Source organism: Pecten maximus, chromosome 1 (genome assembly GCF_902652985.1).
Source record: "Pecten maximus chromosome 1, xPecMax1.1, whole genome shotgun sequence".
NCBI lineage: Eukaryota > Metazoa > Mollusca > Bivalvia > Pectinida > Pectinidae > Pecten > Pecten maximus.
The window spans coordinates 52,016,059-52,031,105 of record NC_047015.1 but is presented as its reverse complement, the minus strand read 5'-3'; the positions used below and the strand labels follow the sequence as shown (position 1 = coordinate 52,031,105).

General features: G+C 34.6%; 1 protein-coding gene across 2 annotated transcripts in view; it reads right to left on the bottom strand.

Moving 5' to 3' along the window:
* Positions 1-112: 112 nt before the first annotated feature.
* The window catches only part of LOC117337626, a 17,909-nt gene continuing 2,974 nt past the window's right edge, over positions 113-15,047 (bottom strand). Inside the window, exons 1-8 of one of the 2 annotated variants that reach the window (XM_033898701.1) lie at positions 13,495-13,864; positions 12,964-13,059; positions 12,119-12,309; positions 10,072-10,118; positions 7,923-8,600; positions 6,636-6,810; positions 5,066-5,922; positions 113-3,814 (exon numbers count right to left, since the gene is read on the bottom strand). In XM_033898701.1, the coding sequence (XP_033754592.1) occupies positions 3,660-3,814; positions 5,066-5,922; positions 6,636-6,810; positions 7,923-8,600; positions 10,072-10,118; positions 12,119-12,309; positions 12,964-13,059; positions 13,495-13,623 (2,328 nt within the window). In that variant the 5' untranslated portion in view covers positions 13,624-13,864 and the 3' untranslated portion in view covers positions 113-3,659. Of the gene's footprint in view, positions 3,815-5,065; positions 5,923-6,635; positions 6,811-7,922; positions 8,601-10,071; positions 10,119-12,118; positions 12,310-12,963; positions 13,060-13,494; positions 13,865-15,047 lie in introns of those variants that run through there. The other variant, XM_033898706.1, reaches the window with a different exon arrangement.

Below are 15,047 nucleotides of genomic sequence, written 5' to 3'. Positions count from 1 at the left end.
AAGAAGTAGACTTCTTCCTACAGCAGGACAGCTTTAATTTGTTCAAGACTGAATACAGTGTATTTGATTCTGTGATATAAAATCATAGAAATAAAAAAAAACCAACAACATCTTACCTTTAATGGAAAATTTATTGAAGGGTTAACACATATGGTGAAATGTTAATTCTTTGTTCATCTATTTTAATTTGATATTTATCAAATACAGTAAAGCCCCTACATATTGCCTTTATTAAATTTAAATTTGCAGATGGTTTTGTAAAATGTATTTAAAAAACCTATAAATCTTCTTCAGACTTTCATTTTCATTTACAAATATTGAAGAAATTCCATTGTTTGATTTAATGACAGACAACCATTATCTTCAATGGAATGTTTCATCATCTCAAGGCATTATAAAGATGACCACAGAAATAAACAGCATGGCTTACTTACTGTATGTATCAATATTTTTGCTGTACAAATCAGGTGACAATCATGTATCAATTTTCTGTGTCACTAAATATAAATCAAACAATCCTATTGCCAACAATGGCAGCAAATACATATACATGTAGACTCCTACATTTGGCATTGTTTCTTACAAACCATGAACTGTCAAAAAGCATCTAATGGTCCTTTTTGTTTGTTTGTCTTTTGTTGAAGTTTTTTTTTTTTTTTTTTGTGGCAAATGAAAATAAATGTGACTCACTCTACCGAGCTATTGCTGTTTTAGGTAAAAGAAAACCAGCAAATTTAATAACATGGTGTTACCGGTTAACCATATTCAGTAAGGAATGTTGGTCTTCTGCCAATTTATATCTAGTGCTGAAAAAGTCACCTCGGGTGCTACATTAATATTCCAGACACAGGGTAATAATGATCGATTGGAACAAGAATAGGATTATTATGTTTCATACTTTACACATGCAAAAGTTTTGGGAAGCATTTTCATCCGTTATTTTCAAAGTGACCAAATATTATACTGCAGCTAAAAAGAAATCTATTGTTCTCCGGCTCATAGGCAAATCTCAGTCTTATAAACGATAGTTTTTTTAACGCTATTGTGTTTTCATTTGTTGGTGTTATAACATGTGGATGGATATATAAATTGTCGATGCTATTTCTATAAATTTCCTGAGAAGCAGTGTATCAGCTTATCATCCTGATACATGACCAAGTGGAAGACCAACATCAACATATGTTATATAAAATAAAAAAACAAATGCATAGCTGCAGTAAATGTATAATGGTAATCATTTTTTAAATTGCATGTACATGTATCTACAAATTAAAAAGACCAATCAATACTGTTATCAAATCTTCGGTGAACCAATATACACTATCAGCATCGTAATCATTCGATTATTTCAAATACAATAGCTGTAAAGATGTAATCCTGCTTGATACACTGGATATCTGATAATCTTCTCTAATTCATTATATTTAAATACCATTGTGCATATGTTTGTCCTTTTGTATAGAGGATGGGTATTGTCAACCTTACCCTTTATTGACTCATCAACATAACATGCGATAAGAAATCCATCCATGTATTTTGGGTCTCCATACAAGATTATCGCTAATCATTTATCAATATTCATCAGTTTATCTTCCTAACTATTCAACCTGGAGTATGTAGGAAGTAATTTATAAATTCCATTAAAAAAGACATGCACATTCCACTTTTAAATCAACATATAAAAAAAGAAATCTTAATACTTTCAAATCAAAAAATGAAAAAAATTCTGTATCATTTCAACTGTTTTTGAAGTTAAAAATGCCTACTTGGCATGTGAACCACAAAAAAAAATAAAAAAATACTGACATAAATTCAACCAAATTACATGAACAAATGTAATATTTCCTTCATTTTTTCAGATAACTTTTGCAGGTACCTTTTTGCAGGTAAGATCCATGAAAAAGATATTTGCAATAAATGAGAATAAAGGGGAAAAATGGGCTTAAAACCCAACTTGATATTGTCTTTTTATATGTATTTGGTAGTCAAAGTATTTTAACACAATCAGTTGTCAAAAGTGACAATTGTGTTTTAACGTGAATTTCGTTTTCATAAGTTTATGACCAAATTAAACAAAACACAACCTCTTCCTGTATAATCAGTATCAGATTAAAGAGGATTACTGAAACCAAAATATACTGGTTACCTTGAACCATTGTTCTAGGGATAATTTACACTGGATCAGCGCTTATTCTAAATCTTAAATTCGCCATTTAAGAGAAGACAAATATTAAAGATGATGACAACAATCTGGAGGAATAAAAGGGATGCAATGAAGCATAACTTTCTGAACAATTATACATATATATACATATATACCCCTCGGCAAATAGAATTCGGATAAATGTACCAACATTTGTTGAATAAATGTAGCAGCTGAACAGGAAATACCTGGACAATTTTTGGCCAAATAATTTCTTGGAAACAATATTACCAGTCAGGATTGTCTAAAACATATCTTCGATGTTTTTTTTTAACTCTTAAATAAATCAAATATCATTAGAAAGAAAACATGTGGATGCAAGAACATTTAGAGTATAAAATAATCAAGTATTGGAAAGTAAACAAAGTATCACAAATTATATGAATCTCCTTGCAATGAAAAATAATCTCTTTTATAATATCAAATCATTTTGATTAATAGAAATAATCTCCTTATCCTAGTTTTATCAATTATATATCTGTTGTTTGATATAATATATCTCCTGCAATAACTATAACAATTCATTGGAAATCAGGTGTTGGGCTTATTTTCCACAAGAGATGATTGTTTTTAAGCTTATGACGATTCAGGAAGTCTGAAGAGTGATGAGATCGAAAACCTATTTATAGTAACAATGTCCTCAATATTGGCCGTAGTGCACATCATTGTATAAGAGATAATGGCTGTGAGGAAGTGTACTGAGTTTCAGGAGAATTGGATAACTTATGAAGTCGACAGAGCAAGGACGATTTTTGGTTATAACATACCTACAGGCTGATCATGATCCCTAATAATAACCACTCTTCATTTGGATTCTTTCGTAATTGAAGTATGATGTGTCTCTAGTGTAAAGGTCTAGATTATGGCATTTCTTTTCTCTTTGAATTGTTAATCTTCCTGGCCATGCTATTAATTTGGTAATGTACTACAACATAAATGGTCATCATCAATTCAGCACCTTTGTGTTTTCATTACTTGCGGCCATGAATGCTACCAACAATTATAATCAACAGTTCATTATACTCATGCCATAAATCAATTTTGATATCCTGACCAAGGAAAAAACAAATAAATAAAATCTGCAAAATGTTTTAAAGAGTCAGAATCATCAATCACAACAGAGGGATCTTAAATGGAGCCCACAATTGCATGATATTTACTGATTTCATATAAGACTAATCTTTTCTTTACTTTTGTCTTTCCCCTTTTCCCTTTCACAATTTGATAACAAGGGCAATTTACTTATGAACTCCATGAAAGATCTAATAGGAAGAACTCTCGGTGAACATGAAAGAGTGGTAACTAAATTCAACTGTCAAAACCGAAGATGACTTCCTTTTCCATTTGGCTCACTAAAAATCTATATAATACTGAAATTTCTTTTCGATGTGAAATTATGGTTGTCTTGCTGCTGTTTTGTCTTGCTTGATGCTGCGGATTTCAGGATATCTTTGGACTAAGCTGTGCGCTTCTTCTTCGGGCTTTGCCGGAAATTACAAGTGTGAGAAAGGCTAGATGAAGTTGATGGTGAGCTGCCACAACCTGGACTTTCATCGCGAGTTCTCTTCTTCGGTACTCCGTTCTTCACCGTTAATTCTGGGGATTTCATGGCTGAAACATAGATATAAGTTTTAAATCAAGACTGTCTTTGCAAATCTTGTTTGATCGTTTCTTTTTTTTTTGGTTTTACTAACAGTGAAACTTTGTTATAATGCCAAAATGATGGCAGTATAACCGCAGAGTTTTACAGTATTGAGCCAAAATGATGGCAGTATAACCGCGGAGTTTTACAGTATTGAGAAGTATAATAAGAGAAATGAGAAGATCGACTTCGAGTATGAATCAAACGCAATTTGAAAACATTTTCATATAGTCAATGTCTCCAACATGTATATATTTTCATTGGGGAAGTTGAGAAATGTAACACTTATCTTTAAACTAATAAAAGAGGCCAAGAGGGCTTGTATCACAATGTACCTAGTTATTTCGAATTCAGTCATTAATGGTAGAACTCTCATTTGATACGGCAAAATTTATATTACAAATACTTTTCCCAGTTTGGAATCAGGTACACAGTACTATATGCATTGCAGTGATCAAAACTTTCCTTTTCAGCTAGCATTTAGATTTCTGGTTCCCAAGAAGATAAGAAAATTGAACCAATCATCATTAATAACCAATTTTGATATCATCTATTTGGTCCCACCTCTCTGTCTTTTGGGGGAATATTATTGTTACTAGGCATTAAAACTAAAACAGTTGATGATCTTCTAACCTTTAGCTTGGCCTTAACCTTCGAACCCTGAAACTCATACTTGACGTTTGTATAAAGTTTGATGAAATTGAAAATCAGTCAAAGAACCAAGTGGCTAGGTGTTGAAATCGGGACAGGACGGGACAGACATGTAACATTACTTCTCCTTCACCCCAGGTTGCTTCAGACCAAATATGGACGAAATCTTTTCATTTGCTTTGTAAATTTCTCCTCTTAGGACCCAACGGTACCCCTTATATTAGGCATCTTGGGGGTCAGTTTTATGATTAATGAATAAAGGACTAAATCCTTTCATTCTTTCACAGAAGAAAAGAAATATAAATGAATTTGCTTTACTCTCCCTATTGGGACCCTGCCCTCAAGTCCCTTTGGGGTCTAACCTCACCATTGATGCTTCAGACCAAATAAGGTCATGACTAGTGGCAATCTTTTAGAAAAGTTTATGGACGGAAGGACGACAGGTAACAGACGCCACACGATGCCATAATTAAGGTCATACTCACCAGCCATCAGACCAGGTGAAGTAAAAATTCATTCATAATTTTTTTTTTAATCTGATAACCACAAAGTTCAATTGCTGGTCTTACCATTGGATTTCCTGGTACATTTTTTCCGTGGAGAGCAATCTCTGTAGAAGTGTAGAAGTACTGAGGAAACTGTCTCGGACGGTGGGCCGGGTGTGTACACATCAACTTTGTAGATATTTTTTACCTCCTCGACATCTGGCATGAAGTCGTCTACATTTTCAAATTCCCCGTTCACAATGTCTAGAACGAACACAACCGGTCTGGTAAAAGGGATTTCGAGGTAATTCACAATACATTTGTGACAGAACTTTTTGAAGTTTACAACACCTGGGATCATACGACGAATGCATATCACAGTCATCTGGTTTGATGATGCTGGCTCGTCATCATTCCGCCCCTTACAAAGTTGTAGGGCCACAGTGTTAGCCACCGAATGTACTGTTGTATCTAGAATAAAAGTCTCTTCTGGAAAAAGCAGCACCTTCAAAGGCTGTTGTACACAAGAGTCTATCATACAAGTGTTTATCCAATCTTTAAGACTCCATGACTCTTTCTCTTGCTGTTGAACAGATAATGAACCAAGGTGAGGTATTCTGCCTGACAACAAATGAAGGCAACAACTAGAAATCTCTTCAATACCCAATGAAGATCGTAGTTTGTTATTTGGATCTAGCCCGTTGTCAACAAAAACTGCTAAGGCTTTCAAACCATCTTCTGCTGTAAGTAGCTGGCAAATATCTTTGTTGTTAATTTTTCTAATCATGTCTTCTATAGATTTCATGAGTGCTTCCAGCAAAGCTTCAGTCATCATCTTTTCCAATTTCTTGTGAAGATCCAAGGCGTACTTGTGTATAAGGAGACGAGACTTCAGATGGTTATCATCTGTGAGTATCTGGACCACATCAGATTTATTATCACTGTAAGTGAAAACAATGTGTTAATCATGATTCTGTGGATATAAGAATGTACAAATTTCATACATTTAAAGCCAAAATAAATATGAATGCAGCACATTTCCATTATCGTGTAATTAACTTTAATATTGAAACTTAGTATTGCATTATTTTGCACCTGAAGACATATCAAGTTACTAAACTTAATAAATAAGAATTATATATAATTGTAGCAGTGTCCGTTACAGAAATCCCCGAACTACCCCAGTAGTTGTTATTGAAACTTAAAAAATTTACAATACTGTTCCTTAAATCCTAATACCTTGTCTAAGCCTCACTTTTTCATTGAAATTGAAATTTCCACCAATAAGTATCAATGAATCACCAAACACCCAAATGTCATCAAAATCAGACAATATCTAGATCTATGGCCCCTTATACATAGGTCGCTGGCATGGCCTTGGAAGACTGCTGCAAAATTGTTTTGAAATAAGTTCAGGTGTTTCTGAGAAGAAGCTTAAAGTCTAAAATGTATATTGTTTACAGATGCATGATGAACTAATAATATAAAGGCTATCGCACACTACCCACATTTTGACCAACCTCTGATTCCTCAAATATCCCATATTTCTGGAACTTTTCACACAGGCCATATGAGTTCGAGTTTGAGAGGTTTTACTGTATAATGTATGTACAAATGCATATATATACATGTATATATATACTGTATATTATACCTTAAACAAGTGACAATATCATTCATTATATATGGCATGTGTTCTTTGCTCAAGTCTAAGCCTTCCTTCACTATAGGCCAAAACACCACCCTGGATATAGTTCCTATCTGTCTCTCTATCTTCCTTTTCATCTTCTCGTCACATGGTAGGGTGTTGGGGATCACGACCACGCAGTCTGTCATGTAAATAGAAATTGTTGTACATAATAAAATGTACAGTGTGTCAATATTTTCTAGAACCTTTGTCTTATATTAAACTAGTGGTGCATGGTATTATCGGTATATCAAGATTCTTTTTGACATATTTCACTCGCAAATCCCGACCTCGAGCGTATCAAGCATCTAGTTCATCGAGATTGCTCGAGTGCGTAGTTACGTTTTCACATTGGCGGTAATACTAAATCAGGTTTCTTTAGCTATGATTACATTCATTTCCTTCATTATTACTTTTCATAAAAAGAAAAGACTTTCAATTCTTCTGACTAAAATATTGTGATATGTATCACAGTACGAGGATCTTGTATTGCAATATATTGTGATACAAAAAATCTTGCGATACCCATCCCCATATTAGACAATTGTGATCAAAACTTGTTTACACTCCTATTAGGTAGGCCTTTCCTTCTCACTTTGTGATGAAAACTTTAATTTTGTGATTATATTGATTAATTAATAAATTGTCCCTGAATACATGTATATACAATTATATAATTTTTAATAATTACAAACTTTACGATGCCATCAGTTCTAAAATTGATATACCTGTTTCCACTAACCCTATACATACCAATCCTATAGATTTAATTTTTGGCAATTTACAATGAAGATTTTTAGGTTATCCCAATAATATTTACCGTAGTTGGAAAAAGTAATCAGGGAATTTGTTTTGAAATTTTCGCAGTCATTAAATATAGCGTGAAAATGAATACTCAACGAATATTTATATACTGTAAATGTACATATTTTAGCGATAATCATATTTTAGTGCTTTTTGCTTTTGAAGCATTGCGCTATAATTAGAGTATGTGCTTTCCCTACAGAAAATATGCATATATCTGAATGCGCAAATTTGGTATAATTTGGAAAATTTGAGAGTGCCAAAATTAATATATTTACAGTATATATATATATATACACAAGTACATTTAAGTGATTAATGCAGATTTTTTACAAGACTGTGATTGTAAAAAAAAAAATCATTCTAATCTAGTTCCAACTTGGTCAACTGTGTTTAGCCCTGTGAAATTCTACAACCATGTTTATATACAATATCAAGTGATATATCTACCTGGATAATGTTTGTCTGTTGTAAAAGTATCATCACCTCCTCCTTGACTAGATGGACTTCTAAATTCTTGACAATCACTTTGGCTGGATCTGTCAGAATTTCTGCTTTTGCCTTCTCTCTCACTCTTTCCTTCTTTCTCATTGAATGTCAGCTTTTTACTCTGAATTCCATTCTCTTTTCTTGTGCTCAGCACTGACTTCTCTACTGCTGCATTACTTTTTCCAGCTTTGATCGTACTGCTGTTATTTGATCTTGTTTCCATGACTACGGGGTCAGATTGAGCCTCATCATCAGAAGTTGTTGCTTTAGAAAGCAATTTAATTGGGGTACAAATCTTGTCACCTAATTTCACGCCATGGGTCAAACTTTCTACTGAAACAATTGCTGGCTGCCAGTCTTCAGAGTTCTGTTGATCAACGGGTTCAAGGTCACCTAATGCATTCTCAAGGTCAGGATTGTCTTTCCTTGGAGATGGGCTATATAGTGTTGTCATCAGCACATCTTTTTGATCCATATCAATTGTTTCACTCAATTCATTTTCTTTCGCATCATCTTCTTCCTCCTCCACCTCATCATTGTCATCCTCCTCATCCTCCCCCTCCTCATCATCATCATCTGAGGGTTCATCACTGTCTGTTCCACTAGTTCCTGGACTTGTGTTGGATTTGACCAGGTCCTCTGTAAATTTAAACCAAAATACTGGTAGATGATGAAATAGTCAATATTTATATTTTGAATTAAAAATTATCAAAATGATGTAGGACCAAAAGATTAAATTGTGTTTCCATGAATGATAGAACAGTTAGTGGCATCCTAGGAAAGTACATCTGCTGAACACAAAACATTAGATGGTAAAAAAAAATTCTAGTCTGTTTAAGTTAAATAAAATGCCTCTTAATAAAACAGTTAATGTTTCTTATAACACTGTCAGGAAAAGCCCATACTGTATATCCTTTCTAAACTCCATAATTATGTTTAGCCAATCAAATAATGCCTCTTATATATGGCTTTCGGTAGTGTGTGCTAATTGAACAGGCTATCAAAACAGTGTTGAAATAATCCTCTGATCTATCTGTTGTTTTGCTATTTTGTTTTTTAACGTCTTGGATGATTTTTCGTGGATGGCTTTGTTATTCCAAGTATTTAATATACAGCTCTTGCCGACAAACATATCTTACCTCTACTTCCAGGGCTTTTTCTGAGGGCTTTCTGGGGCCGCTAATAAGCCCTATTCCCAGTTGGAATTATTTCATTTTAAAGCCAAATTCCATAAATTTGCAGTTTACTCCTGAAAATTGTTTCCAATTCACCAATTTTCTTCCCCAAAATGAGACAAAAAGGACCCTTCCCAAACCAGTGAGAAAAACCACTGGCCTATGGTCAGTACCTGGCACCTGCCTCAAGTAGGTTTCAAACTTGCAGCCCAGAGGTGGAGGGCTAGTGTTAAAGTGTCGGGACACCTTAACCACTCGGCCACCGCCGCCCCCCAATTACTGACGAGTCTTGTTTAAAAGTTATATCTGGTACAGTGCATCTTTCATTAATAGGTATGGCCAAACTGCTTGCCCTATTTTGATTAGACAATTTTGTACCAGAATGTTTGGAACTAAATTCATAATTGAGAATTATATGACAGCTCAAGCCCAGTAGGACAAGCCATTGAATTTTGGCAATCAGGCCCATATCCACATAAATATTGTAAAATAGGGGTCACTTTGAACACCCATCAGTTGGGGCTAAGACAAGGACCTAGTTATTCCATGAATAACCTGACACTCAGACCAAAGAATGAGCTGTTGACAATCTAAGACGTGAACTATAAGCTATTGCTACAAATTATGTGAACTATTTAAAGAAATTAACCACTATACGATCAAGAACTGTAGGTCAAGGCCAGGCCAAAGAGGGAAAGAAGATGTTTCATTGAGAACTGTCTTATGAAGATCACAAGAGCTGAAGGAGTCTCTGTCTTACATCTTGTGACCTTTGACAACAACCACCAGCAGGTCATCACACAGGTTTGATAGGGATGGAGTATGATAAGGAATGTTGTCATTCTATATACGGGCTGGTTATCATAAAATCTTGAAATGGACCAAATTGATCAGTTTACCTGTTGTAACTTTACTAAATGCTCTTTATTACAAACCTTTATGTTGCTTGAAATAGCTTTCATGCTCCGGAGAGCAAAAGACTCTGAAATGAAAAAAGTAACAGTATTGAATGGCATGTTAACTAAAATATGAACACAGAACTCATTGGTAAGCAATATAGTGTGAAATCCTGCAATTTATCTAAAGATAGCACATTTGTATTAATAGTATTACAAGCAGATTTTTCCCATCCACAGCAATTAGCTCTATGCGACTATGGTGTATTGTGATATCATATTTGTCTTTCTGATGTACAACCCACAAGGGAAATTACTCTGATCAATGAAAGAATTTTTGCAAAGAAAATAGTTCATATAATAATCAATTCAACAAGTAAACAATTATATGTATGCAAAAAAAGAATCAGTTATCCTTAAATGTGTTTGAAATCAACTTATCTCATTTCTCAGACTGACATTGTGTACAAAAGACTCATTTGACTCATTTTGGCCCTTCCTATCAGCCCCAGGGTATCTCACAAGGTCAATTTGTACATACTATCAAACTACTCTCCCATGCTAACCAAGTTTGAATTATTTCCAATAGCAATCCAAGATTTCTGTATATGTATAAACTAAAGTAAATATCACCCCATTTCATGGTGAGACACGAAGACCACAGGGACATCAAATCCACTTTTGGTAAAACATCTCAAGACCCTTCTATCTATTAAGAGTATCTGATTCTGCCATATCTTGGTGTTGAGAAGAATATTTTTGAAATTTATGTCAAATTGACCTATTTTGGCCCGTCCCCTCAGCCCCTGGTGGTTAGTCAGGGCTAATATGTGCATATATCATCAGCCTGCAATCCAATGCAGATATTTCCGACAAAGTCGGAATTATTTCCAGATGCAATCCAACAAATGATACTCATTAATAAAGAGAATTTGTTTCTGCTTTATATAATTTAAGACGTGAAAAGAAAATTCTTGAAATTTCAGTCAATTTGACCACTTTTTGTCTTAGAACCCTGGGAACCATAACGTAATTCACATTATTGTTGACAGGTTTCTGAAAAATTGTATTGAAACAGCTGGTTCAGGGGTTTGTGAGAAGGAGTCGAAAATGTAAATTGTTTACGGACAGACAGCGAACATCAGAAAAATGAAACACTGCATCGCAAACGATACAAATCCCCTCGCGTGCTAACACATGAACTCCGACGCAAAATGGGGGGTGGGGTTATTGCAGGACATTGAAATAACATCAGTTGTCATTTGCACTGAACTGCAATAGACATGGATGGGCTTATTATCAGGCATGGGCTCATTGAGATATTGCCATGCTGGACCAATATATGAAGTTTGGTCAGGATCCATTCAAAAATGAAGTCGCAACAACGCTGACAAAGATTTTCTATAAATAGTAACAGTGACCTTGACCTTGGCACCCTGAAACACGAACTCGTTCGAGGTATTCCCATGCTGGACCCTTATATGAAGTTTGGTCAGGATCCGTTCAGAAATGAAGTCGCAAGAGTGCTGACAAAGATTTTCTATAAATAGTAACAGTGACCTTAACCTTGACCTTGGCACCCTGAAACACGAACTCGTTCGAGATATTCCCATGCTGGACCCATAAATGAAGGTTGGTCAGGATCCGTTCAAAAATGAAGTCGCAAGAGCGCTGACAAAGATTTTCTATAAATAGTAACGCTGACCTTGACCTTGGCACCCTGAAACACGAACTCGTTCGAGGTATTCCCATGCTGGACCCATATATAAAGTTTGGTCAGGATCCATTCAGATATGGTTGCAAGAGTGCTGACAAAGATTTTCTATAAATAGTAACGGTGACCTTGACCTTGGCACCCTGAAACACGAACTCATTTGAGGTATTCCCATGCTGGACCCAAATATGAAGTTTGGTCAGAATCCGTTCAAAAATGAAGTCGCAAGAGCGCTGACAAAAAGTGAACATACGTACGTACGAACGAAATGTTATATCCCCTCCCCGACTTTCGTCACGAGGGATAATTAGAGTAGGTCTTCAGACATTAAGTCTTGGTGACCTAAACAAAAAAATAAAAAAATAAAATCACCTGTACAAAACTTTCTCCTCATCTGAGAGTTTATAGCGAACAAGCATTCTCTTTGTAATGCATTGTTTACTTTTTTTGGCACAATAATAATGAAAGGACTTGTGGCATTTCTTGACAGCACATCCTGATGTCGCACGGTTGCACTTGCCTTTATTCTTTCGTTTTCTATCATTTCTACATAAGTAACATCTCTGAAATATAGATAAAATGGAAAAAACAAATAAGTCATCAATTTTCACAATCATGAAAGATTTATCAACCGATGAACTACTCAAAAGATTTATCAATTGCAGGGTCACATTGTATTATCCTATAAACCAGAAAACCTACTGTTGTTGATGCTTTATAAAGACTCCTGTATACATATCTTGAGAACATATCATATAATTTATATAGGTGTCAGTTAATAGTTTTTAAAATGAAGGTTTCATTCATATTCTTTTATCATTATCCAAAAACAACTATTTCAATTAAAAAAATTATTCAACTCCAAAACACCAGATTTCACCAACAGGTATATATCTACAAGGTCCGTATTGATCAACTTATATATAACTATTTTATAATTCTCTCAAGATCAAAAAAACAAGTTTTGTAAGTTACTTTTATGATTTATGAGACATGAAAATAATGTATTATCAGTTCTTGGGCCACATATAGCCTTTTATACTTTGAACAATCTTTTTTAAGTAATGTTTAGGACGTATTCACTGATATGTATTCCAATACCGAAATATTCCAATACAGGTAAATTGCAAAAATGTTTTTAATAATGCTGACGTTGTTTCAGCAGGAAGGGTTTCATATTTTGCCGAGTGTATAAATTGTAGATAACATGTCCTTACGAGATGTCTTCCTCTTTTGACTTCAGCTTGGACCTTTTCAATTTTGAATCCTCCAAAATGGTCAAATTTATACTGGATAAGGCCAGCTGAATATTGCTGAAATTCAAAAGAAACAGCTAAGTTAAACACATTTTATGATCAATTTCTTTAAATTACTGAATAAACTTTTATTTCATTGCAGAATAGTAAATTCAAGAAGGTCCCTCAAAATAACTTATATATTTATATTATTTAGAATCAAAATCCAAGATGGAATTACCTGTCAGCATTTTTTTAATCTTTCATACATATATAATTGTCAAGTAGTAATAACGACAGTACAGACAAGTAAATTGACAAATTTTCAAGGCAATCTGCCCCATTATCAAGACACAGGTAAATTACATACGATCACATATAGACATAGAACACAAATATAGTGGGTATTAACAACAATTGATATTGTTATGTTATGAAAACGATCCCCACGGCTGATAATATATGTATGTATATACTACATTTAAACTGGAGTGGAAAATTGGAAATACATACCATACATTTATGGTGGGCAGCAACTACTTTACCATCAGTGATTTTTTCTATGTGAAGTTTTCCACACAAGTCTGACGCTTCTGTATCACCTTCTCTACAAAAATCACAAACTGTTTTGGATCCCGCCATCTGTAACAAGCATCAAAAATTAATTCACAGTATATTTCAATAAAGTTTGAATTTGTTCATATACAGCCCTTTTAGTGCAAATTACCAGTAGACTTAAATATATCTTATTCCATTTTAATATTTCATTTGTTTAAAAAAATATATCACACAGAATTATATATAGCATATATGAAGATGAAAATGGAAATTTGTTAAACCAGGATTTGTTTGTTTACCAGTGACTACAACATATTAATAGCAGGGCAGGAAGAAAAATTCCAGCATCACTGATCATGATCCTTCGGGCAAGTTTGGGTTCAAAAGTACTTGCCGAAAGGTGAAACATATAGTGGTCCAGTTAGTTGTATCTTCAATTACTCAAGTGGAATGGGGGAAAAAATGAGAAATTTTGCACTTGCCAATAAGTAGCTAGGGCAAGTATAGTCACCAATATATATTTACTTGCTCACAGACCAAATCTACTGGCCCCGGGCCATCGGACCTGAGTTTTTTCTAGTCTTGTAATAGTACAGACTACACATTCATATGTCTGTATCATTATCAATTAAACTACATGTACATATGTCTGTATCAATTAAATTACATTGAAGTCAATCTTCATGCCCACATAGTGATGTACACTACACATCGAATATTAATTTGAAAATCAACACTCTTAATTGTCATCATAATTTATTGCTACTTATAATTAAGATATGTCTTTTGATATTTATATTTGAAATGCATGAATAGGACAGTGATACATCAACTACAACTTTCTTATAGTGACATTGACATCTTTAAATAATTTTTTCTAATTTTGTGCGAAATGAGGGTTTGGTTTGGTTTGTTTTTGTTTAACGTCCTATTAACAGCCAGGGTCATTTAAGGACGTGCCAGGTTTGGAGGTGGAGGAAAGCCGGAGTACCAGGAGAAAAACCACTGGCCTACGGTCAGTACCTGGCAACTGCCCCACGTAGGTTTCGAACTCGCAACCCAGTGGTGGAGGGCTAGTGTTAAAGTGTCGGTACACCTTAACCACTCGGCCAACGCTGCCACGCGAAATGAGGGTCAAAAGCAATGAGTATCATTCCCGATTCCCTACATGGGCGCCAACATAACAGAGCGCAGGATTAATTAAATTAAAATCACTGCCTCTGCTAGGGATTGAACCCGGGACCTCTGGCTTACTAGAAGATCTCTCTAGCCGAGCGGTATATTGCGGCTAGTATTTACCAGGGTTACATATGGACAAAGCAGACTAATTGCTCAATTTTGAGCTTGGTATATACATGGCCATCGACTTCGATGTTCAGCCCAGGTCAGTTCTAATATATATATATATTACATCTACCGTAACCTTTTTTGAACATTTGTTGCTGCAGGTTCATTTAAAAAATGCACATTTAGAATATATGTACAAAGACTAGAATAGTACATTTATT